Source organism: Dryobates pubescens, chromosome 16, assembly GCF_014839835.1.
Source record: "Dryobates pubescens isolate bDryPub1 chromosome 16, bDryPub1.pri, whole genome shotgun sequence".
NCBI classification, from domain to species: Eukaryota; Metazoa; Chordata; class Aves; order Piciformes; family Picidae; genus Dryobates; species Dryobates pubescens.
In genome coordinates, this window is record NC_071627.1 from 6,285,005 (window position 1) to 6,310,166 (window position 25,162).

The 25,162-nt window shown below is 53.0% G+C and overlaps 1 protein-coding gene across 1 annotated transcript; it reads left to right on the top strand.

Annotated features, from left to right (window-relative positions):
- Positions 1-5,876: 5,876 nt before the first annotated feature.
- On the top strand, positions 5,877-17,643 carry ECSCR (endothelial cell surface expressed chemotaxis and apoptosis regulator). Its single transcript, XM_054168427.1, has 7 exons — positions 5,877-5,997; positions 9,621-9,695; positions 10,222-10,320; positions 12,467-12,565; positions 13,024-13,060; positions 14,753-14,852; positions 17,305-17,643. Exons 3-7 carry the CDS (start codon positions 10,230-10,232, stop codon positions 17,311-17,313), a joined length of 336 nt encoding a protein of 111 aa, XP_054024402.1. The 5' UTR covers positions 5,877-5,997; positions 9,621-9,695; positions 10,222-10,229; the 3' UTR covers positions 17,314-17,643.
- The last annotated feature ends 7,519 nt before the right edge of the window (positions 17,644-25,162 follow it).

The window sequence follows — 25,162 nt, forward strand, 5'->3', positions numbered from 1 at the left end:
GAAAACCAATTAGCCTTCTCCTTTCTCTGTAATTAAAGACCTGCTCTTATCTCCTCTTGAATGGACCAAACAAGACAGATTTTGCCAGCCTGCTGCCTGGGAAGCTAGAAGAGAAGAGCATGAAAAAAGATCTGAAAAGTGAGGGTCTGCTTCTCACAGCCAATTCCTCTCTGGAAAGAGACCATGTTTTATGGTGTGCTCACCATGACTGACACTGCTTTGGTCCCTCTTTGGCTGGGATCATTGTCAGAAAGCCTCAGACACACACCAAAAAAAACCCTCAAACAATTAGGGCTCCCATGCAGTCAGGTGAGAAAAATGAGATCAATTAGGAGCTCCCAACACCCAGCTGGTGCCAAGGGGTGGGCCCTGAGCCAAGCACTGCTAAGCCACATAACACTGGATGCTGAAGATCTCGCTCCAGACACAGCCCATCCTCAGGGCACTGATCTGACCTCTTTTCAGACACCTACAGCATTGGTACCCACCATGAAGTTCAGCATCTGCGTTGCCCCTACACCTCCTGGTAAGAAATGGGATGCTGCAGGCTGTGGTTCCTCTACAGATTCATAGATTCACAGACTGTGTAGGGCTGGAAGGGACCCTCCAAGGGCATCTTGTCCAACCTCCATGCAGTCAGCAGGGACACCTCCAACTATACCTGGCTGCACAGGGCCACAGTAAGGCTGATCTTGAATGTCTCTAGAAATGGGGCCTCCACCACCTCCCTGGGCAACCTGTTCCAGTGTCTCACCACTCTCACTGTACTGAACTTCCTCCTGATGTCCAACCTTAATCTGCCCTGCTCCAATTTCAAGCCATTGTCCCTCATCCTATCCCCACAGGACCTTCTGACCAGTCCCTCCCCAACCATCCTGTGGGTCCCCTGCAGATATTGAAAGCAGCTCTAAGGTCTCCCTGGAGCCTTTTCTTCTCCAGGCTGAACAGACACGATTCTTTCAGCCTGCCCCCATAGCAGAGGTGCTCCAGCCCTCTTTGTGGCCTCCTCTGGACCTGCTCCAGCAAGCATACATCCCCCTGGTGTTTGGGGTCCCACAGCAAGAGTAAGGTAGAGAGCTGAAACAGGGTTTTATAAGTGCCTGGCCCTCTCTTTGGTGAGAAAGAGGATGTAGATGAGCTCCCTTGCAGGCTGCCTCATGAGGGATGTAAAGCTGCAGGCAGGATGAATCTTGCATCCAGGGCAGACAGGCTCTGGCTGCCCATGTGCACACAAGCACTGCTCTGCTCTGGCTGCAGCTGGACCTCCCCTCCAGCCACCCCATGAGGTGCAGCACCCTGCAGAGGCACAGCACCTCATCACAGACCACTGCTGTGATGGAGCTATATGGCATGACAAGGGGACAGCCAGCTGGAAGGGTTCAACCTTTGCTGATGTTCCTCTTTGTTCAAACTTCTGCTGAGCCTTTAGCTCCCTGAGGACTCTGGGGAGGTGGAGCACCAGGGGCAGCAGATCCAGCAGGTTTCTGTAGCTGTAATGGAGTTTCTTCCATTAATCTTGGCTACAGACAGCACCAGGACCACCAGCAACAACCACTGTGAAATGCCAGCTAGGACCTGCTCTGGGTGACCCTGCTTCAGCAGGGGGTTGGAATAGATGATCTCCAGAGGTCCCTTCCAAACCATTCTCTGAGTTGGCCCTCAAGGTGCAGCCCTCTTGTTGTGCCCAGACTGACACAGCTACAGGGCTTCAGCCAGCTTCCCAGGATGCCAGTCCATGGGATGAGAGGTAGGAGACAGGAAGGACAGTCCCACCAGCTCCTGGAAGCCTTTACAAACCTCATCCATCCATTCACTGAGGTCACAAGGGAACAAAGATTTCAAATGCATGACTCAGAGCCCAGCCTCTTTAAGCAGCTCCAGCATACAGGTCACTGGGCCTTGCTCCACCAAGACCTCACTGGAGGCAAACAGCTCATGGGGAGGGAATGACCCCATGGACTTAGGAGACTTTCTCCCTTCAGCAGAGGAAGACAGCTCCCTGAAGGGTTCAGCTGCATGTGGGAAGGAGGGCATGAATAAACTCCAGAAGTAACTCACTCAGAACCTGATCATTTTGCATTCAGTGTCTTCTGCTACTCCTTTGCTGTCCAAGCCATTGCTGCAGAAGATGAGGAAAGCCCAAACCACACAAGGAGCAAGAGCAGCCCTTGCTTTAGTGCCAGTCACAGATTAGCTCCACTCATCCTCTCCTTCTTTCATTTCAGGTACTGCAAGCTCCACAGACCCCTCTGTCCCTGCTGTAACAGGTACCTCCTGGGCTGCTGCCTCCTTTCTGTGTCTGTTTGAATGTTGATGCCCTTGTGGGGATGCAAATGGGCAGCCCACAGATGGCAACCAGGTTCAAAACTCCTATGGGCTGAAGTACCTTCTCCCAAGGCCTTGCATTGCCTGCCTCTTCTTGCCCCTTCTGTCATCACTTACCCCTTCCAGGAACCATGGAGGGCACTGTGTCCCAGAGAATGGCTTTTTGCCTGGAAGAGAACAAGGTGCTGTTCCAGGAAGCCTAGTGAAGGCAGAGGGATCCTGCCCCACCCTTGCTCCCTATTCCCTAGCAGTTAACATGTTCTCCTCCATGGGTCCTCAGAGCCAAGGTCTCTTTGCCCACAGGACCTCAGAGCCACACCAGTGACAAAGCCTCTCCTTAGTACCTCTTGTCCCCATCACCCTTTCAGCTCTACAGGGCTACAACAGCCCCTTTCCAGCCCATCCTTCAACCCTCCCCAAGAGGATCCCACCAACAAGGAGCACACATAGGAGATCTCACCTCCATGTCTCTCTGCTTGTGTTATAGGGCAGCCTCAAGCAGGAACACACAGTCCTGAAGTACAGAACCATACCTCAGGTAAGGCTCATCTGGAGACCTAAAAGTGCAGCTCCTGGGCATCCTGGCTTGTAATTGCTCTGTCCTTTGCTCCATCTGGGCCACCCAACAATAAATGGGTCTGTGCAGTGGCAGCTTAAATGGGAAGAAGGAAGTTTTGTGGTATGTGGGCTTCTCCTCCAGCCAGCTCACCCTAGAGGGCTAGAAGCATAGAGGTGAGCAAGAAATGGGTACAAAAATCCCTAAATTGGATAGGGAGAAGCAGGATCAGCAGGACACAACCCAGGGAAAACCCTGGGATTTGCATCTTGTGTGCACACAGAGCTGGGAGTGCACCAGAGCCCAGGAGCCAGGTGTGGGCACCCCACTCACTCTGCTCAGCAGCTCTTCAGGTGAGGACCATGGGGTGTGCAGCATGTGCCAGCACAGCACCTCACACACCAGCCCTGCCCTTGGCTCCTGGTGATGAGACAGCAGTGAGAGCTTCCCTGCACTACCCTTGCTGCTCAGTACTGCTCTCTTGGCAAGCCTGACCCAATTTATGAGGTTTTTAACTAAAAACACACAGTGCTTTGCACATCCTCAGCACCTCCTATACAGCAGGTCAACATGCTTCCCATTTCTCCAGGAGGAAAAGGGAAAGCATAAAAGTGGCCAAGAAGGCAAACAGCATCGTGGCCTGGATCAGGAATGGTGTGGCCAGCAGGACCAGGGCAGGGAGGGTCCCCCCCCAGTGCTCAGCCACACCTTCAATACTGGGAGTGAGAGGCCTAAAACTGAACCAAGAAGGACATTGAGAGGTTGAAGCAGGTCCAGAGAAGGGCAACAAAGGTGGGGAAGGGTCTGGAGCAGCTGAGGAACTGGGGGTGTTTATTGTGGAGAAAAGGAGGCTGAGGGGAGACCTCACTGCTCTCTACAGCTCCCTGAAAGGAGGTTAGAGATAGGTGGGGGTTGGTCTCTTCTCCCTAGGATTAGGTGATAGGAGGAGGGGAAATGGCCTGAAATTGTGCCAGGGGAGGTTTAGGTCAGAGCTAACCCTAAAACTGCCTCCACTTTCAAAGCAGGGAAAAAAGTGGTGACAACAAGCAGACTTTCTCCTTGTGTGTCCTGAGCTCTTCCATCTCAGAACCTCCATACACTGAAAAGCCCAAAAGCTAATGCAAAGAGCTCCCTGACTGAGCAGGACAAAGACCCCTGTTTACTCAGGCCCAAGCTTTCCCTAGCAGACTATCAGTAGCTCCCAAGGAGTTTGAGGACCTCTCTCAGGCTGAGAGAATTGGGGCTGCTCAGCCTGAAGATAAGAAGGCTTCAGGGAGACCTTAGAGCAGCATTTCAATATCTGAAGGGGACCTACAGGAGGGCTGGGGAGGGACTGGTCAGAAGGGCCTGTGGGGATAGGAAAAGGGACAATGGTTTGAAACTGGAGCAGAGGAGATTTAGGTTGAAATCAGGAGGAAGTTCTGCACAGTGAAGGTGGTAAAATACTGGAACAGGTTGCCCAGGGATGTGGTGGAGGCCCCATGCCTAGAGACATTCAAGGTCAGGCTTGAGGGGTGCCCTGAGCAACCTGATCTAGCTGGAGACAGGAGGGGTGGACAAGATGACCCCTGAAGGTCCCTTCCAACACAATGCATTCTGTGATTCTATGACCCTTTCTAGCAGCCATGCTCTCCTCCAAGCTGTTTCTGAGCAGAGCTTGTGGTGAGGGGAGCTTTCTGAGGTGATGCTTCACTTTCCCTACAGATCCTTCAGTAAAATCACCACCACCAACCACCTTGAGTCTCACCTCCACGGCTCCAGCTGCTGCAGCCAAACCCTTCTCTGCTGCTACAACACTGCTGACATCACCTGCACAAGGTAAGGGTGGAAGAATCCCACTTCAGCTCAGGCAGGGCCTGTTTGTGCATCCCTCCTTAGCCAAGCAAAACTGGGAGCATCAGAACGACTGGGGCAGCCCATGCCATGCTACATCCTCAGCACTTCTGAGTCTTTGCTAAAAGAGCAGCTCATTCCAGCTCCCCACAAGCACAGGGCTGGCCACAGCCAGGACAGGGATGTGGCAGCAGCCCAACAAGGCCCTGTCAGAAATGCCAGACCATGCTGGAACAGGCTGCCAGGGAGATCAGGGATGCCCCCTCCCTGGAGGTGTTCAAGGCCTTGAGCAACCTGGTGTCATGGGAGGTGCCCCTGCCCATGGCAGAGGGGCTGGAACTAGATGATCTTTAAGGTCCCTTCCAACCCAAACCATTCTATGACTCAATGCTTTACCAGGCAATGTTTTGTGGAGCAGCCTCAAGCACCCCAGCCTCCCCAGCAGCCCTCTCCCAAGCTCACCTCCCAGGCATGATGTCTAAACTGACAGCTCAGCTTGCCAGCTGGACATCTGGAGGTTTGTTTGGAGGGGGAAGTCTCAGGCAAACAAAGTTTTTCACTCCATGGAAACCTAGCAGCTCTCCGTAGGGGACCAATGGCATCCTGGCCTGCATCAGGAACAGTGTGGCCAGCAGGAGCAGGGAGCTCATTCTGCCCCTGTACACTGCACTGGTTAGGCCACACCTCGAGTCCTGTGTCCAGTTCTGGGCCCCTCAGTTTAGGTAGGAGGTTGACTTGCTGGAGTGTGTCCAGAGAAGGACAACGAAGTTGGATAGGGGTCTGGAACACAAGCCCTATGAGAGGCTGAGGGAGCTGGGGTTGCTTAGCCTGGAGAAGAGGAGGCTCAGGGGAGACCTTATTGCTCTCTACAACTCCCTGAAGGGACGTTGTAGACAGGCAGAGGTTGGTCTCTTCTCCCAGGCACCCGGAACCAGAACAAGAGGACACAGTCTCAAGCTGCACCAGGGGAGGTTTAGGCTGGAGGTTAGGAAGAAATTCTACACAGAGAGAGGGATTGCCCATTGGAATGGGCTGCCCAGGGAGGTCGTGGAGTCACCATCACTGGAGGTGTTTAGGAGGAGACTTGGTTGCATGGTTTAGTTGATTAGGTGGTGTTGGATGACAGGTTGGACTCGATCTTGAAGGTCTCTTCCAACCTGGTTTATTCTATTCTATAGCACAGTTAGTGGCAGCTTCAAGAGTTAATTCTCCTTTCCCCTGTTTTCCTTATCCAGATGAAAAGCCTAATGGAGGCAAAAGCACACCAGCTTCACCAACTCAAGGTACTTTTTCCTTTTATAGAGTCATAACCAGCTGAGATCATCCCATGGCAATTAGCTTGCTTGGCTCACAGGGTGCAGGTTATCTAAGCACTTGTCTTTACCTTGGGATTGAGCCATCAGCAACACCCCCCAACAAAAAAAAACCCAAAGCAGCCTGGAATCCTTACAAGCAGTGATAAAACACCAGATCAAATGCACTTCACATCATCTGCCTGGGAGGAACTTGAACAGCAGATGAAAGCCTGATCTGTGCTCAGGAAAAGGCAGCCCTTCAAACACCCTTTTAACAAAATATTATCCTTTTGCTCCTGACACTTTGCTTAACCCAGCCTGTAAGGGAAAAAATGAGAGACTCCAGTCAGAGGAGTGGCTGAATCCCCAGCCCTGGAGGGATTGAAAAGCCAGGTAGATGTGATGCTGGGGGACAGGGCTTAGTGGCAGCTGGGCAGTGTTGGGTTAATGGTTGGGCTCGACGAGCTCAAAGGTCTTTTCCAGCCTGAATGATTGATTTGCTGATTCTCTGCCTCTCCAAGTACCTCTCAGATCTTCTCTAACGCAAGCAAGGTTAGAAACCCTCGGTCAGCTCTGCTGCACAGATGTCCAACCAGCAGGCCTGGGCCCAGCTAAGCCAAGAGCCCCTCGCACGAGCAGGCTGCTATTAATTATAAGCCCTTGAAGAGCTGAACAGCTCCATACATCTCTGACTGCAGAAATGTTGCTGATGCTTCCAGAAGCCAGCTCTCCTGTTGGGTGAGACCCAACAGTTCACAGGCACAGGTTATCCCTGCCAGGCTCAGCAAACCACAGCTCCTGCCCACAGCCCCCTATGGCTGGAAGAACAGTTCCAGGATGGAACAAAGGGGTTCATGACTGGTGGAGGGAAAAGAAATGCACAGCAGTGATCTCTGCTTCTCAGGAATGTTCTGCTCCCAGTTTGATTTGTTGTTTCATACTCCCCCACCCCCCTTTTCATGTAATTTCCCTCTTTTTCTTCTGAGTTTTGCCAAGCTGCATTCCAAAGCAGTGATGTTTCTGCAAGACAGGAACCCCAGTTTCAGTTCACTGCAGTGCCAGGAGCTGTTCCATACTCCTCCAGGCAGCCAGTCCTTTTGGCCAGATGGGAATCCTAGAACAGTTTGGGTTGGAAGGGACCTCCAAAGGTCATTCAGTCCAACCACCTTGCAGTCAGCAGGGACATTCTCCACTAGATCAGGTTGCCCAGAGCCTTGTCGAGCCTGAACTTGACTAGCTCCAGGGCTGGGGCTTCAACCACTTCCCTGGGCAAACTGTTGCAGTGTTCCACACCCTCATATTGCAGAACTTGCTCCTAACATCCAATCTAAACCAGCTCTGCTCTCATTTCAAACCATTGTCCCTCGTCCTATCACTGCAGGCCTTTGCAAACAGTCCCTCTGCCTCCTTCAGGTACTGGAAGGCTGCTCTAAGGTCTCCCCAGAGCCTTCTCTTCTCCAGGCTGAACACCCTCAGCTCCCTCAGCCTGGCCCATAGCAGAGGTGCTTCAGCCCCCTGATCATCTTCATGGCTCTCTCTGGACCTGCTCCATCAGGTCCATGCCCTTCCTGTGTTAAGGGCTCCAGAGCTGGATGCAACACTCCAGGTGAGGTCTACACCAGGGGCAGGATCTCCTCTCTCCATCTGCTGGCCACACTTCTTTTGAACAGCAGAGAGAAAATCCTCCCTGACCTACAGATTTGAATAGGAATAGAATAGGAATAAGAATAGGAATAAGAATAGAATAAGAATTAAATAGAACAAGAACAAGAACAAGAACAAGAACAAGAACAAGAACAAGAACAAGAACAAGAACAAGAACAAGAACAAGAACAAGAACAAGAACAAGAACAAGAATAAGATGTCCTGGAGATCTAAAGCATCATTTTTAGTGTCTGGACACGGCCTGTAGCTGTTCCATAAGGGCTTTTTTCCCCTCTGCATAACTGAAACACAGGGGCTAGCTTCAAATTTGCCTGCAGAGGCACTGGCAGCAGCTGTCACAAACCAAAGAGCTTCACACAAGCCAGTTCATCCCACTGACAACTGGAGTCCTTGCTCGACCAAACCTCTGTGCTGCCACACAGAGGTTTGCTACATATGGTGCACAAGTCAGCCCAACTCAAACCAGCTTAATTACTTCTAGGTAACCCAGGACAGCACAGCCACTAATTGCAGGCCCAAGGACATGCCAACCACTTGATCCACAGCCACATGCTGCAGAATTCTTCCCCCAAGTCCATTTCTTTGTTGTTAAAGTCTCAATATATAGGAGCAACACCAAAGCTATGACCTTCCCAGTTCAACTGCTGCACCTGCCCCAAAACTCCAGAACTGAAGATTTTGTACCAGGGTCCTTGAGTTTTGGTTCCCTGAGTTTCACTTTGGACACAGAAAATAGCACAAAGGATGTTTGGTGGGGAGATTTAGCCCAAGTATGGAATTCCCAGGTATCACCAACACTGATGGATGGACCACTGGGTGGATAAGGAACTGGCTAGATGGTTGCACTCAATGGGTTGTGGTCAATGGCTCAATGTCCAAATGGAGACTAAGGACAAGTGGAGCTCCTCAGGGGTCTGTCCTGGGTCCAGTGCTGTTTAACATCTTTGGCAGGCACATGGACAGTGGGGTTGAGGCACCCTTAGCAATTTGCTGATGGCACCAAGCTGTGTGGTGCACTGGAGTCACTTGAGGGAAGGGATCCATCCAGAAGGATCCTGACAGGCTTGGGAAGGGGGCCAGTGACAACTGCATGAGGTTCAACAAGTCAAAGTGCAAGGTCCTGCATCTGGGATGGGCCAATTCCAGGCACAAACCCAGGCTGGGTGCAGAGGGGGTTGAGAGTAGCCCTGAAGAAAAAGCCTTGGGGGTGTTGGTTGCTCCCTGTGTGCCAGCAGTGCCCTCATGCAGCCCAGAAGGCAGATGTGTGCTGGGCTGCAGCAAGAGTATGGCCAGCAGGGCAAGAGAGGAGATTCTGCCCTTTGACTATGCTCTGCTGAGACCCCTCCTCAAATACTGTATCCAGTTCTGGTGTCCCCAGCATAAGGAGGACAGACAGCTGCTGGAGTGAGTCCAGATGAGGCCTCAGAGTTGATCCAAGGACTGAAGCACCTCTGCTATGAGGACAGGGTGAGGGAGCTGGGGTTGTTCAGCCTGGAGAAGACTCCAAGGAGACCTTAGAGCTGCCTTCCAATACCTGCAGGGATCCTACAGGAAGGCTGCAGAGGGACTTCTCATGAGTGTCTAGAGACAGGACAAAGGGAATGGTTTGAAGCTGAAGGAGAGCAGAGTTAGACTGGAGCTGAGGAAGAAGTTCTTCAGTACAAAGGTGGTGATGCTGAAACAGGCTGCCCAGGGAGACTGTGGATGCCCCCACCCTGGAGGTGTTCAAAGCCAGGCTGGATGAGGCCTTGAGCAACCAAGTCTAGTTGAGAGGTGTCCCTGCCCATGGCAGGGAGTTTGGAGGAGGTGATCTCTGAGGTTCCTTCTAACCTAACCCATTCTATGTTTACCACAACTCCACTCCCCTCTCCAGCATGCCCATTAGCTCTTTTGGTTATTAGGTGACACTCATGGGCAGGACTCACCTTCTGTGTTTCTCTTTGCAGGTCAAGAGCTCAAGAGAAGCGAGAGTACTACGACATCAACAACTCAGGGTGCTTCCTCCTTTCTCTCACAGAGAGGTGACTGCTGATAGATATTTTCCATCCCTTCTCACAGCCAACACCAAGGCCACCACACTGCTGTCTTCAAGGCAGCATGGTGAGTGGCCAAAAAGCACCTGAGGGCTGTTGGCCATCTCATTTAGCCCTTGAATATCCCCAGAAGCAGAGCTTTGGGACAACCTGTAGAAGCTGGGCATAGTGATTGTGCATCACGGCAGGAGAGGTGCTACTGTGGTAAAAGGAGTGAGATGAGACAAGCTGCCCCCTCAAACACTCTGCCAGATCACTCACTCACCTGCCACACTCAGCTCCCTCACTAGAGCCCCAGCACTAAACCCCGGGGGTGCTCTCAAGCTGTCCATAAAAAGGGCCACATCAAGGCACTCTGATCCCCACACAGGTCTTGGTCACTGCTGGTTACTCAGGATCCCACATTATTCTCTTCAACAAAGTGCAAGTTATATCCTCCAGCACTGCTAGGAAAGCTCCTCCCAGCCTTGGAAGAAAGCCTTTCACACAAAGCTGCCTTTTTCCCCTCTTGTAGGCACCTCCATGCCAGCCACTCCAACACCACAGCCCTCTGGCTATTTGCCTGTGCCCACCCCAACAGACGACAAATCACCGCTGACGGTGGCAGCTTTTGGTAAGGTCCTGGGCAGCCTGGCAGAGGGGAGGGTGTGTTTTGCCAGGCCATGCCTCAAAGATACTTCCCTGCAGTTGGATCAACACTTAGCTCTTTCAGCATGCCTGGCCCTGGAGCATTCAGAGTGCAAGGCAAAGGCCTTGAGGAAAAGACTTGTCGTCGGCAGGCAATGAAGTACCTGACAAAGAGAATCACAGAACTGCTTAGGCTGGAAAAAACCTTTAAGATCATCCAGTCCAGCTGTTAACCCACCACTGCACCAGGGCCCTCAGCACCACATCTACCTGGCTCTTCAATCCCTCCAGGGATGGTGATGCAACCACTGCCCTGGGCAGCCCACTCCAGGGCTTGACAACCCTTTCAGAGAAGAAATCGTTTCTCACATCCTACCTGAGCCACCCCTGGAACAATTTGAAGCCTTTCCTCTTGCCCTTGCTAGTGGTTGCTTGGGAGATCAACCCCCACCTGATTCCAACCTCCTTTCAGGCAGTTGTAGAGAGCCAGATGATCTCCCCTCTTTTTCTCCAGACTAAACAACCCAAACTCCCTCAGCTACTCCTCATAAAACCTCTTCTGCAGACCTAGTGTCAAAAGGAACAGATAATTTGGAAGGCCATCCTGGCTACACCTGGGCTTGAGATCTTGCTCCCAGCATCAATATTTGCCCCAGCTCCATGTTACAATAAGACCTAGGCACAAATCATCCCAAACTATGCCTTGGTTTCTGTGACAGGGTCTAGGATAAATACAGTGCCTGCCTGGAAGCCTAAACAATGTTCTGTCCTGCAAACCTGTTGAGACTGCAGCAGTCTCACCCTTGCTTTGCTGCCTTCCCCTGCACCCTGCTTGGCAGGCAGCCAAGTCATAGAATCATTTTGGTTGGAAAAAGACCTTTAAGATCATAGAATATTTGGGGTTGGAAGGGACCTACAGAAGTCATTCAGTCCAACTCCCCTGCAGTCAGCAGGGACATGCTTCTCTAGATCAGGTTGCTCAGAGCCCTGTTGACCCTCACCTTGAATATACCCAGGGATGGGGCCTCAACTATCTCCCTGGGCAACATGTTCCAGTGTTCCACCACCCTCCTAACATCCAATCTAATTCTGCTCTTCTCTCCTTTCAAACCATTGCCCCTTGCCCTGTCCCTCCAGGCCTTTGCAAACAGTCCCTCTGCAGCCTTCTTGTAGCTCTCTTCTAATACCTGAAGGCCACAATTAGGTCTGCCCAGAGCCTAAGATCATCAAGTCCAACCACATCATCCACTCTACCAAGTCCTCCACATCCTCTGGGCTGTGAAAGGCTGAAGCAAGAGGTGCCATAGCTTAACCTGCCAACAGACTTGAACAGAGGCATGGAGTAAACTTACCAGACCCTGTCTGCCCTGGGCTGTACTGTCCCACTCCTCCATCAAGCTGAGCAAAACCCCCAATCTTCTATGACACTACAGGAAAAAAATGATCATTCAGAAGCACTTTGAACAGTGAAGTGTTAACTGTCTGAGTACCCTTTGCTTACATCCTCCACCAGAAGGGCTGACAAGGCAAGATTCCCATGTGAAGAACAGTTGGTTTGAGGCCTGATGTCAGGACCAAATCTGCACTTGGCCACTAGTTTATCACAGATAATCCCAGCCACAGCCTTTCCCTCTTCTTTCCCAATCCCAGTACTTACCTGACCTTATACCCTTCTAGGAGAAGATTTACTAACTGTGGTAAGGACATCCTGACTCCAAACAACCCCCAGTGGAACTGGCTGGCTTCTGCCCTTCTGGCACTGCCCCACCTGAAGTCCTTTGAGGCTAAACCAAAAGAGGATAAAGCTCTAGTGACCATTAACCTCTCTGTCTGTTGTGTCCCATGCTCATTTGAACAAAAATCTTGGATTCCTACCCAAGGTGAAAGCCTTTCTGCTACCCCAGAAGCCAAGGCCAGGCACATTGTGCTATCAGTCACCATGAGGGTGGTGAGAGACTGGCACAGGTTGCCCAGGGAGGTGGTGGAGGCCTCATTGCTAGAGGTTTTTGCAGCCAGGCTGGATGTGGCTGTGAGCAACCTGCTGTAATGTGAGGTGTCCCTACCCATGGCAGGGGGGGTTGGAACTGGATGATCCTTGAGGTCCCTATAAGAGTTCTTTCCTTCATCCCCAGGTGTCATCAGCTTCATAGTCATCCTGATAGTGGTTGTGATCATCCTGGTCAGCGTGGTCAGCCTGAGGTTCAAGTGTAACCGCTCAAAGGACTCGGAAGGTATTTGCCAGGGGTGCTCTGTCTTTACCCAATCAAAAAGCCACCAGTTTCCTCCTGGACTGGGTAACTCCTGAAAGCTTACATGGTGGGGAGGTTCTGAAGCCAAACTGGAGCCCAGATTCATAGACTCATGAAATGGTTTGGGTTGAAAGGACCCTTAAAGATCACCCAGTTCCAAACTCCCTGCCACGGGCATGGACAGCTACTAGACCAGGTTGCTCAAGATCCCATCCAACCTGGCCCTGAACACCTCCAAGGTTGGGAACCTCCTGCCACTGTCACCCCAGTTGAAGGATTTTCTCTAATCAGCTCTCAGCTACTCCCTGTGGTGTCTCTGCTCCCACTAGGATTTCACTTATACCCCTGTACAATGTAATTCTGAACACAGCTGACTCATCTTCTTGCTCGGCTCTGGTGGTTTCTCACCTGTACATCAACCAGTGCTTTTCTCCTTCCAGACAAGCAGAAGCCAGGGAGCATCATGGTATCAGAGAGGTAAGGCTGCTCACAACCTTCTGAAAAACCTACTTTATTCCAGAACTAATTTTAGCAAGGAAAAGAGGCTGCTTTGGTTATTTCAGGTTGAAGGAAGGACTTCAAGACATCCTTGAGACAGGTTTAAAATAAACCAACCAAAAAAAATCAGCTTTGATAGAACCTCATCCCATGCCTGATGGAGTCAAAGGTGGAAGTGGTATAAAGGGCCCTCATGTCAAAGCTGCACCAGTACCTGTGAGGAGGACTCATCTTCCAAAAGCAGTTGGCTTATCTTTCTTTGCCTACATACAGAATTCAAGTCTAAATTTGGGGTTCTGGATCTCAAAGTAGCCTCAAAGTAGTGAGATGAGATCAGGTCCCCATAAATATAGATCTCCCAGATGCCTGTTACTATCATCTAGTAAGAGCAGAATAAGGGACCAGAGACCTTTGGAAGAGAAGCACCAACTGGAGATTCACAGGTGGGAAGGGACCCTCAAAGGTCATCTTGATCAACCCCCCCCTGCAGCCAGCAGGGACACCCAACGAGATCAAGGTGCACAGGGCCACAGCAGGTCTGCTCTTGAATATCTCCAGGGATGGGACCTGTCCCAGTGTTTCACCACCCCATTGAGAAGAACATCTCGTGATGTTCAACCTAACTCTCCTCTGCTCTATTTTCAAACCATTGCCCCTCGTCCTATCCCCACAGGCCCTTCTGAATAGTCCCTCCCCAGCCTCCTGTAGGTCCCCTTCAGACACTGAAATGCTGCTCTAAGGTCTCCCTGGAGCCTTCGTCTCTCCAGGCTGAACAACCCCAATTCTTTCAGCCTGTCTTCATAGGAGAGGTGCTCCAGGATGGTCCACCTGAACCCCATGGCCTATCACTGCTGCCAAAAAAGAGAGGCTACATGTGGGGAAGCAGCAGCAAGTAAGAGCTGGGAGGGACCAAAACATGTTGCTCATACTTTTCCATGTGATAGTTTCTTACTAAAGTTACAAACCCTGCTTTGGAAAGAGGCAAGGGACACAAGGAGTAAGGTCTGTAATGTATTTAGGTGCTAACTTTGTATCAACATCAGTGGTTTCCAAATACCCCCAAAGGCCATGATCTGAAGCCACCAAGGCAGGACATAGCAGAGCAGTGGACTGTGCCCCTGAGGCACCTGAAATCCCCAAGGCCATTCAGTCTCCACTAAGCTGCATATCCCAGCCCTCAAGGTAGGAAGAAAGGGGAATTCCACCTTCCTAATACTTTGACTCTTGGGAGACAAGGTGGCAATGCATGATGTAAAAATATCCAGGGCTTCCTTTGTGTGACAAATAAGGGTGCAGAACAGACACACACAGTCAGGTTTCCTGGTGTTCCAGTCCAGGTAGGGGCTGCAGGGCTTGAAGGTAATTCAGCCACCCAGAGTCAGATCCAAACTGCTCCTTGATGGTGCCTACAAGTGGCAAACCACATCCCAATTCATCTGAATGTGCTGCTTGGCTCCCTAGGGAGCTCCAAAGCCATATTCAGATAGGGAATGTGGGATAGGGCACTAAGGATGGGCCTGAATCAGGACAGCAGCTCAAAGGGCAATGTGAGCCAAGCCTGGTCCCTTGGCCTAGTCAGCCACAGCCTTGCCTGCTTGCCCCCAGCTGCATGTGAAGAAAGGCCTCTCTTACACTTTGAGAGGAGTTAATATCACCTTCTCCTCTTGACAGCTGCTCAGCAGGCCCAAGCCAGAAGGATAACAGCATCACTCTGATCTCCATGAAGAACATCAACATGAACAACAGCATGAGCTACCCACCATCAGAAAAGGTTTGCCTCTAAAGCCTGCCTTTCTAGAGGGTCAGCTGGGGCTTGTTTTCTCTTGCTGGATAAGAACATGCCTCTCAGCTAGCTCTGTGCTCTCCTGTTCCTTCACAAAAGTAATAAAACTCGGCTGCCAGCCAGCTCCTAAAGGTACTAGTCTGGTTCCACTGAGCCTAATCAAAGTTTGGACGCCCATCTCAGGTTTAGCCAAGTTCCCTGAAGCCAAAGTGCCTGCTCTACCTCATAGATAGAGGTGCCATCATCTGGGGCCAGCCAGCAGAGCTGTTGCAAAAGGCCTTCAAGGTCATCAAGTCCAACCATTCTCTAACCTCATGTGCTGGGTTGAGGCAGCCCCCTCTCTCCCCACCACGGGCAGGAATAAAACACTCAGACAAACGGATTACAAAAGTGATGAAAGTTTAAATAGAAAGCAGTGAATGTTACAGAGAACCCAAAGCGCAGTGACAAAGAGAGATCCCAAAGCAAACCCAGAGGCATCCCATTCCCACCTGAGGGTACACCCGAGACCTCAGGGCTCCTTCTTCCCCCTCCCTCTGCTGGGCTAGTCTCAGCTGGCCAGGCCTGAGACTGCCCATCCCCCTGTGGCCTTGGGCCTAGCCAGGCCCAAAGCCAGGAGACATCTCCCCCAGTTACCGGCTGGCGGAGGAGGAAGAAAAGAGAACGTGCTAGACTCCGCACTGGATCTTATAGTGGTGCAAAGAATTATGGTAGGAAATACACAATTTCCTGTGTCCATCCCTCTGGGCTGGACTTCTGGACACAGGAAGTGAACACAGCAGGGGGGCACCCAGCTCAAACTACAACACCTCAGCACTGCATCTATTAATCTCTTAAAGACCTCCAGGGATGGGGATTCAAGCACCTCCCTGGGCAGCCTGTTCCAGGTCTCGAGAATCCTTTCAGGGAAGAAGTTGCTTCTGATGTCCAGCCTAAACCTCCCCTGGTGCAACTTGTCTCTTATCCCTGGAGAGAGGAGACCAACTCCCACCTGACTCCCTCCCCTTTCAGGGAGATGCAGAAAGCCATAAGGTCTCCCCTCAGCCTTGTTTTCTCCAGGTTGAACACCAACAGTTCCCTCAGATGCTCCTCACAATGTCTAAGTTCTAGACCCTTCACCAGCTTCATTGCTCTTCTCTAGACCCTCTTCAGCCCCTCAATGTCCTTGGAGTGAGGGGCCCCAAACTGAACCCAGTACTCAAGGTGTGGCCTCAGCAGTGCTGAGTACAAGGGAACAATCCCTGCCCTGGTCCTGCTGGCTACACCATTGCTGAACCAGGCCAGGATGCTGGTGGCCTTCCTGGGGACACCCTGGCTCACGTTCAGACGGCTGTTGATGGACAGCCCAAGGTCTTTCTCTACTCAACAGCTTTCCAGCCACTCTTCTTGAAACCTGGAGCTTTGTATAGGGTGACCAAAGTGCAGGACCTGGGACTTGGCCTTGTTGTATCTCATACAGTTGGCCTTGGCCCGTTGCTCCAGCCTGTCCAGGTCCCTCCCTGAAGACGTAAACAAGCTTGCCTTTGAGAAATCAAGGTCTCCCCCTCTTAGTCAAGGCTGACCCACTCCTGCTCCACAGGTGATGTTGGAGGACAGAATCACAGAATCACCAAGGTTGGAAGAGACCTCAAAGATCACCAAGCCCAACCTGTCACCCAACACCTCATGACTAGACCATGGCACCAAGTGCCACGTCCAATCCCCTCTTGAACACCTCCAGGGACGGTGACTCCACCACCTCCCTGGGCAGCACATCCCAATGGCTAACAATTCTCTCAGTGAAGAACTTTCTCCTCACCTCCAGCCCAAACTTCCCCTGGCACAGCTTGAGACTGTGTCCTCTTGTTCTGGTGCTGGTTGCCTGGGAGAAGAGACCAACCCCCACCTGGCTACAACCTCCCTTCAGGTAGTTGTAGAGAGCAAAAAGGTCTCCCCTGAGCCTCCTCTTCTCCAGGCTAAGCAACCCCAGCTCCCTCAGCCTCTCCTCACAGGGCTGTGTTCCAGACCCCTCCCCAGCCTTGCTGCCCTTCTCTGGACACGTTCAAGTGTCTCAATGTCCTTCTTAAACTGAGAGGCCCAGAACTGGACACAGGACTCAAGGTGTGGCCTAACCAGTGCTGAGTACAGGGGCACAATGACCTCCCTGCTCCTGCTGGCCACACTATTCTTGATACAGGCCAGGATGCCATTGGCCTTCTTGGCCACCTGGGCACACTGCTGGCTCATGTTTAGGCAGCTGTCAATCAGCACCCCCAGGTCCCTTTCTGTTTGGCAGACAGGACTTTCCCATCAGGACTCTCAGGTCCATTCCACATGAGCACTTCACATCACTTCCCACCCTTCTGAGGCTGGGGTTGAGCTGGGTGGAACACAGTGCTTACCTCCTTTTGCCATCCCCAGCAGGCTGCTGACACACCAATACTTCTTCTTCTTTCTGCAGGTGCTATGAAGCCAAGGGGCCCAGAGCTTGAAGCTGACTCATGACAACCAGCAGTGACCTTCTAGGTTCTTTGATGGTTTCTTTCCCTTGAGGGAAGAGCAAGGGTGGACTTTCTCTATAAATTATGATATCCTTTCTGATCGATACATTTCCAGTAGCATCCCACATAGCTTCCCCACCTGGGGCCTAAGGGCCTTCTCCAGTTACAGCTTGCCATGCTCAGTGGTTGGCATCTAACTGAAGTTGTGTTAGGCCTTCAGACACTCAGAAGCATGAAGGAACATCTACTTCACTACTAAACTGCTGCCTTAATGGCCTTCATGGTCCATGCAGCCAGTCATGGGGTCGTTAACTGAGTCAACCCCATGCACAGTCTGAAGCTGGAGGCCTAATGGGACACAAATGGCCAAGTGCAAGGTCAAATCCCAGCACAACTGCTGCAAGTCCCTTATCCTTGATGTCCTCATTGTCCCTGCAGCAATGGGGGATGATCCCAGCCACCTACCTCACAGGGTTGTTGTGAGGCTGTGCTGAGTGATGTCTGCAAAGCATTTGGGGAGGCAGGGATTAAAGGTGCTGCTGAAATGCACATTGCCCTCTGCAATCCCTGATTATTGATAGCTGGGCTTCAGGCAGGCAGGGGGCAGATTCTCACAGCTGCAACGTGCTCAATGAAGACTCATCTGGAGCACGAAGCACGAGGGCTGTGCATTGACAAGGCTTGAGCTCAGTGCAGAATGGAGTGGCCACAAAGAAAATGCTGAGCTTCATGGTCTGAAGTCTGGTAGCCTGAGTTTGCTGGGAGAGCTTCCATCTTCTGCACCATCACTTTCCCACAGCTTCCAGAACTGCAGCTTCCACCACCATCCACACCAGAAACACCCAAGAGCTTCCAGAAGTACAACATCCCCTTCCAGAGACCAGCCAGAGCACCCAGCTTACTGCAGCACCAAGAACCACCAGTGGCACCCCCAGCTCGCCACAATAACCAGGACAATGCTCCCTGTTAGGCTCCACAGTGCCACAGCTCATATTTAGAGGCCCTGTTCCCCAGACCCTTCCCCAGCTCTGGGCCTGTCCTTCTCTGGACCTGCTCCAGCCCCTCAATGCTCTTCTTGGAGTGAGGGCCCAAAACTGAAGCCAGTACTCTAGGTGTGGCCTCAGCAGTGCCCAATACAGAGGGACAAGCACTGCCTTGGTCCTACTGGCCACCCTATCGCTGATCCCAGCCAGAATGCTGGCAGCCTTCTTGGTCATGTGGGCACACACTGCCTCATGTTCAGCCAGATGTCAGCCAACACCCCCAGGTCCTTTTCCACCAGGCACTTCCCCAGCCACTCTGCCCCCAGCCTGCAGCATGCATGGGGATGTTGTGCCCCAAATGCTGAAACATGTCCAGAGAAGGGCCACGAGGATGAGCAGAGGGCTGGAGATCCTCTCCTGTGAGGACAGACTGAGAGAGCTGGGGTTGTTCAGTCTGGAGAAGGCTCCCAGGAGACCTTCTTGTGGCCTTCCAGTACCTGAAGGGGGCTACAAGAAAGCTGGGGAGGGACTTTGTAGGGTGTCGGGGAGGGAATAGGACTGGGGGCGATGGAGCAAAACTAGAAGTGAGTAGATTTAGACCGGATGTTAGGAAGAAGTTGTTCCCCATGAGGGTGGTGAGAGACTGGCACAGGTTGCCCAGGGAGGTGGTGGCAGCCTCATCCCTGGAGGTTTTTAAGAGCAGGCTGGATGTGGCTGTGAGCAACCTGCTGTAGTGTGAGGTGTCCCTGCCCATGGCAGGGGGGCTGGAACTGGCTGAGCCTTGAGGTCCCTTCCAGCCCTGACACTTCTGTGATTGTAAGTGCAGGACCCAGCACCTGGGCTTTGTCAAACCTCGTACAGCTGACCTCAGCCAATCCATCTGATGATATTCTGCTGGAACAGAACAAGTGAGCCTGATTGAATTGCATTGGCTGGAGCAGAGATGCCCACTGGAGCCCATGCTGCTGGAGGTCACTGGGCTCTGCAGCTGCCAGCAAAGAGTTCAGCAAAATAAATGCAAGGCTGTCACAGGTCCTGCTGAGCCCCACCACATCTTCTGTCTTGAACAGATGCACCCACCAGGCTGAGAAGGTGCTTCTCATCAATTAAGGTCTTATGGTCAAATTCTTGAACAGTGAAAGGACAATGTTCTACCAGCCTGGGGAATCTGCTTAAGCAGGAGGTCCCAGGTGATTTCCAGGGAGGGAGGAACCAGGGAACTACAGGCCAGTCAGTCTCACCTCCATGCCCAGAAAGATCATGGAGCAGATCCTCCTGGAGGCACTACTGACTCAGAAGAATAGTGAAGAAGTGATTTGGAACAGGCAGCATGGCTTTGCCAAGGGCAAATCCTGCCTGACCAACCTGGTGGCCTCCTATGAACAGGTGACAACATTAATAGAATCACAGAATATATCTGGTTGGAAGAGACCTCAAAGATCATCCTTGATCCAGCACTGAAGGGTCAACACTAAACCATGTCCCGAAGTGCCAGGTCCTCGTGATGCTTAAATGCTTCCAGGGATGGTGACTGCACCACTGCCCTGAGCAAACCATTCCAATGTTTGAGAAACCTTTCAGTGAAGTATTTCCTAACATCCAGCCTGAACCTCTCCTGGCACAGCTTGAAACCATTTCCTATAGTCACTTGTCATCAAGAAGAGGCTGGGCCCCTCCTCGCTCCAACCTCCCTTCACATAGCTGTAGAGAGCCATGGGGTCTTCCCTGAGCCTCCCCTTCTCCAGACTGAACAACCTCAGCTCCCTCAGATGCTCCTCTTAGGCCGTGGTCTCCAGGCCCTTCACAAGCCTCACTGCCCTTCTCTGGACACACTCCAGCACCTCAATGTCCTGCCTACAGTGAGGGGCCCAGAACTGAACTAAGACCCAAGATGTGGCCTCACTAGTGCTGAATACAGAGGAAGAATCATGTTTATGGTCTCACTTGAAAATACACTGTCTGCTTCTTCAACCTAACATTACCAGCACTTTTCTGACATGCCACTTGTACCCCATTTTCATATGCATCTCCAAGGAATTATCCAAGCTACAGGGACTAGGTTTTCAGGAGGAATCTCAGCAAACAAGGCACAGTATCACAGTATAACTAAGGTTGGAAGAGACCCCAAGGATCATCAAGTCCAACCTGTCTCCACAGACCTCATGACTAGACCATGGCACCAAGTGCCACGTCCAATCCCCTCTTGAACACCTCCAGGGATGGTGACTCCACCACCTCCCTGGGCAGCACATTCCAATGACAAATGACTCTCTCAGTGAAGAGCTTTCTCCTCACTTTGAGCCTAAACCTCCCCTGGCACAGCTTGAGACTGTGTCCTCTTGTTCTGGTGCTGGTTGCCTGGGAGAAGAGATTAACCCCTTCCTGTCTACAACCACCTTTCAGGTAGTTGTAAAGGGCAATGAGGTCACCCCTGATCCTTCTCTTCTCCAGGCTAAACAATCCCAGCTCCCTCAGCCTCTCCTCACAGGGCTGTGCTCAAGGCCTCTCCCCAGCCTCGTTGCCCTTCTCTGGACACGCTCAAGTGTCTCAATGTCCTTCTTAAACTGAGGGGCCCAGAACTGGGCACAGGACTCAAGGTGTGGCCTAACCAATGCAGAGTCCAGGGGCACAATGACCTCCCTGCTCCTGCTGGCCACACTGTTCCTAATGCAGGCCAGGATGCCATTGGCCCTCTTGGTCACCTGGGCACACTGCTGGCTCATGTTTAGGCAGCTGTCAATCAGCACCCCCAGGTCCCTTTCTGTTTGGGAGCTCTCCAGCCACTCTGACCCCAGCCTGTAGCTCTGCATGGGGTTGCCATGGCCAAAGTGCAGCCCCTGGCACTTGGACTTGTTGAATGCCATCCTGTTGGTCTCTGCCCATCTGTCCAGTCGGTCGAGGTCCCTCTGCAGAGCCTATCCTCTAACTGACCAACATCTGCTCCCAACTTGGTGTCATCTGCAAACTTGCTGATGACTGACTCAACCCCCTCATCCATATCATCAATGAAGATGTTGAAGAGGTTGGGGCCCAGCACTGATCCCTGGGGGACACCACTGGTGCCTGGCCGCCAGCTGGCTGTGGCACCATTCACCACCACTCTCTGGGCTCAGCCTCCAGCCAGTTCCTAACCCAGCACAGAGTGTTGCAGTCCAAGCCAGGGGCTGACAGCTTAGACAGCAGTTTGCTGTGGGGGACAGTGTCTAAGGCCTTGCTGCAGTACAGGTAGACTACATCCACAGGCCTCCCCACGTCCACCAGGCAGGTCACCTGATCATAGAAGGAGATCAGGCTGGAGAGGCAGGACCTGCCCTTCCTGAATCCATGCTGGCTGGACCTGAGCCCTTGGCCATCCTTCAGGTGCGCAGTTATTGCCGCCAGGATAATCTGCTCCATCACTTTCCCTGGCACTGAGGTCAGGCTGACTGGCCTGGAGTTTCCAGGCTCCTCCATTCGTCCCTTCTTGTGGATGGGGACCACACTGGCCAGTTTCCAGTCATCTGGGACCTCTCCAGTCAGCCAGGACTGGAGGAAAATGATGGAGAGCGGCTTGGCCAGCTCCTCTGCCAGCTCTCTCAGCACCCTAGGATGGATCCCATCCGGTCCCATGGACTTGTGAGTGTCCAAGTGGCTCAGCAGGTCCCAAACTAATTCCTCATGGATTTCCAGGGCATATATTCCAGCCCCATAGCTGAGGGGCGAGCAACTGATGTCATTTACCTGGACCTGAGCAAAGCCTTCGACACTGTCCCGCACCACATCCTGGTCTCCAAACTGGTGACACATGGGTTTGATGGGTGGACCACTAGATGGATAAAGGACTGGCTTGATGGCCACACCCAAAGAGTGGCTGTCCATGGGTCCATGTCCCAGTGGAGGCCAGGGAGAAGCGGAGTCCCTCAGGGATCAGTCCTGGGACCAGTCTTGTTCAACATCCTTGTGGATGCCATGGACAGTGGCATTGAGTGCACCCTCAGCAGGTTTGCTGATGACACCAAGCTGTGTAGTGCAGCAGACACGCTGGAGGGAAGGGATGCCATCCAGAGGGACCTGGACAGGCTGGAGAGGTGGGCACAAGCCGACCTCAGGAGGTTCAACAAGACCAAGGGCAGGGTCCTGCATCTGGGTCGAGGCAATCCCAGGCACAAATCCAGGCTGGGCAGTGACTGGCTGGAGAGCAGCCCTGAGGAGAGAGACTTGGGGGTGCTGGTGGACAAGAGGCTCAACAGGAGCTCTCAGTGTGCACTTGCAGCCCGGAAAGCCAATCAGATCCTGGGCTGCAGCAAGAGAAGTGTGGCCAGCAGGGCAAGGGAGGTGATTCTCCCCCTCTGCTCAGCTCTGCTGAGACCACACCTGGAGTACTGCATCCAGTTCTGGAGCCCCTATTACAAGAGGGATATGGAGGTGCTGGAAGGTGTCCAGAGAAGGGCCATGAAGATGATCAGAGGGCTGGAGCACCTCTCCTATGAGGACAGACTGAAGGAGTTGGGGCTGAAGGAGTTAGGTGACCTAATTGTGGCCTTCCAGTATCTGAAGAGGGCCTACAAGAAGGCTGGGGAGGGACTTCCCAGGATCTCAGGTAGGGATAGGACTAGGGGGAATGGAATGAAGCTGGAGGTGGGGAGACTCAGGACGGATGTGAGGAGGAAGATCTTCACCATGAGAGTGGTGAAGCCCTGGAATGGGTTGTCCAGGGAGGTGGTTGGGGCACCGTCCCTGGAGGTGTTTAAGGCCAGGCTGGATGAGGCTCTGGCCAGCCTGATCTAGTGTGGGGTGTCCCTGCCTATGGCAGGGGTGTTGGAACTAGATGATCCTTCTGGTCCCTTCCCCTCCCTGTCTAATACTATGATACTATGAATCCAGACAGCTCCAGATCCCAGGGGAGTGTGACTGTGTGCATGGACCATGGAATCATTGAATTGGTTTGGTTAGAAAAGACCTTTAAGATCATTGATCCAACTGTTAATCCAGCACTGCCAAGTCTGCCACTAAACCACAGCCTTCGGCATCACATCTACATGGCTCTTCAGTCTCTCCAGGGATGGGGACTCCATCAGTTCCCTGGGCAGCCTGTTCCACAGCTTGACAACCCTTCTGGGGAAGAAATTGTTCCTCATGTCCAACCTAAACCAGTGCAACTTGAGGCCTTTCCCTCTCACCTTGTCACTTGTTACCTGGGGCAAGAGACCAACTCCCCTCTGGCTCCAACCTTCTTTCAGGGAGTTGAAGAAAGCCAGAAGGTCTCCTCTTAGCCTCCTTTTCTCCAGACTAAACAACCCCAGCCCTGTTCTCCAGACCCTTCACCAGCTTCGGTGCCCTTCTCTGGATCCTCTCCAGCAGCTGTGTCCTTCTTGCAGCGAATGAGTGGCCCAAGCATGACAAGTAGGGTTTTAGCTCCAGGAAGACACCAGAAAGGCAGTTTGTAAGCACCTGAGAGACCTCTCAGTTGAGTGTCAAGCTTTAACTAATGACCCCTCCTAAAGAGGAGGAGACAAATCCTCCACACCTGAAGGTTCTCCCATGAGATCTCACTGCTGCTTTAGTTTTCCTTCCTTTGACCTCCTTTTCCCCATAGCCTCTCCTGACAAACAACCTGAACCTGCTGCACCTCCAAAAGCAAAGTTCCAACTTGGATCTCGGTCACTGAATCAAAACTAGACAGAACCACTGATGTGAGCCTCAGCTGCCAGTCTCCACTGCCCACATGAGAGCTTATCTCCCTGCAGCTGCACTCCCACAGAGCACAATGATGGAAGATCCCAGCTCCCTCACATCACGACTCCATTCCCAGGGTTCATGAGCCCAGCCTGACATGTGGGGAGAGGGCAAACAAGCAGCAGCAGCTGAGCGTGGATGCAGCCAGCAGGAGCCAAAGGACAAGCCCCTAGGGGGCTTCCCACCAAAGCTTGGGCAGGAGGCATGGGGTAGGTGTTCCTGCAGAGCCCTTCCAGCCTCAAGTCACCGATTCAAGGCCATCTCCCATGCCTCTGTCAGAACAGCAGCGCTGCCAAGGAGACTTGAGCACCACAGCCACAGCCTGAACTTACTCCATCTCTGAGGGCACCTCCCATGGCTCCCGGCCTCCGCTGGGTCAATCTGGGGGCACCACCCAGGCATACTGGCCTCCACTGGGTCACTCTGGGGGCACCTCCCAGAGCTCCCGGCCTCCACTGGGACACTGGGGGCACCTCCCAGAGCTCCCGGCCTCCGCTGGGTCAATCTGGGGGCACCTCCCAGAGTTCCTGGCCTCCGCTGGGTCACTCTGGGGGCACCTCCCAGGCATAACGGCCTCCGCTGGGTCGCTCTGGGGGCACCTCCCAGAGCTCCTGGCCTCCGCTGGGTCACTCTGGGGGCACCTCCCAGGCATACCGGCCTCCACTGGGTCACTCTGGGGGCACCTCCCAGAGTTCCCGGCCTCCGCTGGGTCACTCTGGGGGCACCTCCCAGGGCTCCCGGCCTGCGCTGGGTCACTCTGGGGGCACCTCCCAGAGTTCCCGGCCTCCGCTGGGTCACTCTGGGGGCACCTCCCAGGGCTCCCGGCCTCCGCTGGGTCACTCTGGGGGCACCTCCCAGAGCTCCCGGCCTCCGCTGGGTCACTCTGGGGGCACCTCCCAGGGCTCCCGGCCTCCGCTGGGTCACTCTGGGGGCACCTCCCAGAGCTCCCGGCCTCCGCTGGGTCACTCTGGGGGCACCTCCCAGAGCTCCCGGCCTCCGCTGGGTCACTCAGGGGGCACCTCCCAGGCATACCGGCCTCCGCTGGGTCGCTCTGGGGGCACCTCCCAGGCATACCGGCCTCCGCTGGGTCGCTCTGGGGGCACCTCCCAGAGCTCCCGGC

Excerpts from the sequence above, each read along its gene's own strand:
- ECSCR (XM_054168427.1), top strand. The coding sequence starts at position 10,230 with ATGCCAGCCACTCCAACACCACAGCCCTCTGGCTATTTGCCTGTGCCC. Across the intron at positions 12,566-13,023 it reads CCGCTCAAAGGACTCGGAAG|ACAAGCAGAAGCCAGGGAGC; the intron begins GTATTTGCCAGG and ends TTCTCCTTCCAG. Across the intron at positions 13,061-14,752 it reads AGCATCATGGTATCAGAGAG|CTGCTCAGCAGGCCCAAGCC; the intron begins GTAAGGCTGCTC and ends TCCTCTTGACAG.